The sequence below is a fragment of the Adiantum capillus-veneris genome, chromosome 1 (assembly GCF_014529385.1).
Source record: "Adiantum capillus-veneris isolate H3 chromosome 1, ASM1452938v2, whole genome shotgun sequence".
NCBI classification, from domain to species: domain Eukaryota; kingdom Viridiplantae; phylum Streptophyta; class Polypodiopsida; order Polypodiales; family Pteridaceae; genus Adiantum; species Adiantum capillus-veneris.
The window spans coordinates 173501504-173505918 of NC_140931.1; the positions used below are offsets into that span (position 1 = coordinate 173501504).

At 48.2% G+C, this 4415-nt stretch overlaps 1 protein-coding gene across 1 annotated transcript; it reads left to right on the forward strand.

Annotated features, from left to right (window-relative positions):
• The first annotated feature begins 2187 nt into the window (after window positions 1-2187).
• LOC147466033 (uncharacterized) lies at window positions 2188-3949 on the forward strand. The gene has a single exon (XM_086523552.1). The coding sequence runs from the start codon at window positions 2299-2301 to the stop codon at window positions 3712-3714; it is 1416 nt and encodes a 471-aa protein (XP_086379678.1). The 5' UTR covers window positions 2188-2298; the 3' UTR covers window positions 3715-3949.
• Window positions 3950-4415: the final 466 nt, after the last annotated feature.

Sequence of the window (4415 nt, forward strand, 5' to 3'; positions counted from 1 at the left end):
TAGTATCACAACCCTCCCTACCTAGCTTTCTATATCTAAAGACTATCGCCAAAGGTGACGGAGTGGGACAGATTGACCTATTGGCCAGTTTGGACCACTAGGCAGAGTGAAAATTTGGAGAGAGAGAGAGAGAGAGAGAGAGAGAGAGAGAGAGAGAGAGAGAGAGCACATGCATGACCCTTGTCCGATGAAGTATATTAATAAACAAGGTGGGTGGAATGGAGAGGGATGTGCAAGTGTCCTCAAATCTCGCTGTTCACTAAAAGTTGCAAAACAATTTTAGCAAAAAGAAAACCGCTACAGAAGTTCGTGACGCATGTTCCGTCAGTTTCTCTCCCGCCACCATGACCGTCGAGGGGAGTGACGGTCTGGTGCAAACCTACATCTAAACGTTGGAGAAGTGCATGTGCATGGTGTGTTGTTTGTACTTTTTGATCGCTTTCCCATTGGCTTTGGAACTCTGGTGGTGCATGTGCACACCCTGTGTGTGTGCGTGTGCGTGAGTGTGTGTGTGTGTGTGTGTGTGTGTGTGTGTGTGTGTGAGAGAGAGAGAGAGAGAGAGAGAGAGAGAGAGAGAGAGAGAGAGAGAGAGAGAGAGAGAGAGAGTATTAGGTTGGGTTCATAAGAGACGGTGGAAGATGGGCGAGATTGAGGGTACTTCTAGGCGAAAAGTGCAGAGTTGCAATGACCTTTCGCCCTATTGTTCACACGACCTGGAGGCAAATCCCTGAGCAATATCTATTTGGCAAGGCCAGATTGGCTGCAACCTCGGTTGTCAGGGTGGAAGTGCTCTTCGAGATGAAAAAGGGGCCGGGGGGGGGGGATCTTCCACACTTTTTTGATGACATTGCGGGTAGCATTCATGAAGCCTTCCATCACCGTGTGAGGACATGCATATTCAGATGCTTTTAAATGATTGGCCTTCCTCACAATCTTTCCTCTTCCACCGGCTCTTGTGAACCGAGCCTTAGGCCAGGTTCAAATGAGCCCGACGGTAGTTTCCATCTTCTTCTTCTACCACGAGCTCTTTTGTTCAGACGAGGCGGAGTAAAATCCTTTATCAAAATGATGGGGTTTTGTGGCATCCAATTGTCTAGCTAACATGTTGAGATAAGTCTTTCCAAGCCTCATGGCGTGAGGTCAACCTTTGTTGCTCGCATTTCGCGTTGAAAAAGTGCCTGAAACTTGTTCTCTTTGGGGGGGGGGGGGGGGCACGTGTTTTTTGGTGGGTCTCCTTTTTTAGCTCAATGGTGTGCGCCACGAGGGTCGCACGCCCCTTGCTTCTGGCCAATCTGAATCCTGAACCCGGCCTTAGACCTTCAAGACTCCCTTTCAAGAGCGTCTCTTGCAATAAACACTAGCCTAGGGAGTCTTTGCTTGTCCAATACACTTTTTCATGGCCCCCTCGTCACTATATGGCACGACTCTAGGCTCAGAGGGGATATAGGGCCCAAATTTGGGAGGGCGAGGCGGCTTTAATCTTAGCTGTCGGATCATACAATGAACTGGGGGTGAACTAAGGACTCTAGGGTAAACTAGGGTGTGATCATGCGCCATGCCAACATGTGCAACGACACCTGCTAACGTGGTGGTAGGGCATTCGTGTGGCCACCGAGAGGTCCCGAGTTCTACCCACACCCCGCGAGGCGAGTGGATCAGGGGTAAACTCGGGGTGCCATTTTTGCCCCTAGTTCACCGAGTCGACGGACGACTGAGATTGCATTGCGATTCCCGCTTTCTCTTTCCCCACCATAGCCTAGATCCCGCCGTGCCATATAGTGACGACCCCCCCGCCCCCCCTCAGCACTAAAGGGCACGGGAAATTTTTGAAGCTCAAGCGGTGGGATCCACGATAGCGAAGTCAAGACACGACGATCGAGACGCGTGCAACCGTAGGATGTCGAGGTAAACTAAGACACGAAAAGGTAAACTTGGACAAATAGGGGGGGACTGTCCGAGTTTATTTATCATTATTTGGTTTGCCTATATATCAACTTCCCCGTCGCGGGTGTAGCAGTTAAAGCATTGGGCTTTCATGGTGACCTCGAGATTCCCCCTTTGGACCCCCACCGCGGATCCCATCTCTTTTCTCCCGTGCCCTTAACCCCCGCCCCCGCCGCGCCAAAAAAAAAAAAAAAAAAAAAACCCATTCTTTTCTGTCTGTCTCCCTTACTCAAGTCGGAACTCTCTCTCTCTCTCCCCCCTCCCCCCCCCGCGGATCGTTTGCCTGCAGACACCTTGTTTTGCAGGGCGGCTCTTTTGTGATGAACCAATGCATCAGTGTATCCTGGGCTTAGAATGGAAGGAAGCATAATTGGGGGCCCTATTCTGTCAGCACCAGAGGCAGGTGTGCTCGATCTGGACCCTGCTTTACACCACCATCCACTCCATCACCAGCAAGCCTTGTCTCACCATCTTCAAGGACTGGCCCCACTATCGAGTACACAACATCTGAATTTGGGTCAAGACCTAGACTCTTCATTAGGATTTGATACCTCAAAATCTATTCTCTTGTGTGGCAGAGGGAAGTCAGTTGCCTCCAGCGATGATGACGAGCCAAGCTTCACTGAAGATGGGGATGGGCATCTGGCTGGGAAGAGTAAAAAGGGCTCCCCTTGGCAGCGTATGAAATGGACTGATGCTATGGTGAAATTATTGATCCATGTGGTTATTCTTGTTGGTGAAGATGTGACTAATGAAATGGTAGACTGCAACAAGAAGAAGTCGGGCATTCTGCAGAAAAAGGGGAAATGGAAGTCTGTATCACGCGTGATGAATGAGAAAGGATGTTATGTCTCACCCCAGCAATGTGAGGACAAGTTTAATGACTTAAATAAGCGGTATAAGCGGTTAAATGACATTCTTGGAAAGGGTATAGCATGCTGTGTGGTGGAAGAGCCAAGTCTTCTGGACACAATGGATAATATTCCACCAAAATCAAAAGATGATGTACGGAAGATTTTGAGCTCTAAGCAGCTTTTCTACAAGGAAATTTGTGCGTATCATAGTGGGTGCAAGTCGTTATTACCTTCAGTTGATTTTGAGCTTCAGCGCTCAGTTCATATCGGAAATATGGGTCAGAGTCAAGACTACTTGGACATGGGAAGGCACCATAATGGTATAGATGGGGGTCATGAAGATGACGAAGATGATGAGGACGATGGAGATAAAGATGATGATGAGGACTACGAGGATCATGATCTTCCACATTCTCAACCAGATGCTGGGTGCGGTTTCAGCACTGCCTTTGGCAAGCAGACGAAGCCAATCAAACAAGCAGATGGGCCTTCAAGCCCCTTTCTCAAGTATGCAATGGGGTTTGCTTTGGATCCACCGTCAAATATGGATCAACTGTTGACAATGCAAGAAGGGGTAGTAAAGCTTACAGCTGAACAACAGCACTCTATCCGCGCACATATGGTGCAGATAGAGGAGCAAAAGGTAGGACTATTGGCACAGGCCCTTGAGTTAGAAAGGCAACGTTTTAAATGGGAAAGGGTAAACAGCAAGAGATACAGGGAATTGGAGCAGCTGAGGCTGGATAATAAGAAGATGAAACTCGAAAATGAGCGAATGTCTTTGAATCTGAAGCAGAAAGAGCTGGAGGTTGAGTATAAAAGGTCAGAGGCGTCAATGAGCTCCATTGACATCATTCTTGAGCGGCTCCATTCAAAAGATCCTACAAATTTTGTTCCTAGCCAACCCATCGGATGAAACATGATGAGCTTTTTACTCGGGAAAGATGGGAACAGCTAGCTGCTTGGTTGCATTCCTTTTCCCACCCTATTTACGAGGAATTTGTTTAGAAAATATCATGTGGGTTTGACAGGGTAAGTGTGTGATCAAATTTTGTTTATATTGATATCTGGATGTTGGTGCATGGTAAAATAAGTCATTGTGCCTTTTCCAGTCAAATAGAGGAAGGTATTAACACCAAAAGTTTTCTCTACACTCGAGTGTTGTCTGTTTTCAAGAGCATGTTTTGCATTTTCTCATGACCCAAGTGAATGCCTGTTTTATGTTGGATATATGTATTTACTTTAATCTTTCGAAGATAAATCTAAAGTTGTATTTTTGGAACTACAAAGATATACAGCATTTTGGATAGGGGACGAAGGGATGTGCCTGCTGTCTGCTCGTGTGCGGGCGATGGGTGGCCTGGTTCCTCTTCTCCCTTGCGGCCTGGCTCTCCCCTTCTCCCTTGTAGGCTGCCTTGCCTCCCCTCCCCTCTGCAATGGGTGGAATCCTCTGGAGATCCTGGCTTAGTGACAGCTTCGCTTTGTGGGCTTCTCCGTCTTCATGCTTGATTCCCAAGCTACCGCCCTACCTCCTTCAACACGTAACGAGTCAAGGCAACTGTCTCTGCCTAGAGAAGGCTGCTTCCGCGCCGTTGCTCCCACACGAGCTCCCCCTCC

Bases quoted from the DNA above. Each gene is read 5' to 3' on its own strand.
- LOC147466033 (XM_086523552.1), top strand. From the start codon at position 2,299: ATGGAAGGAAGCATAATTGGGGGCCCTATTCTGTCAGCACCAGAGGCA.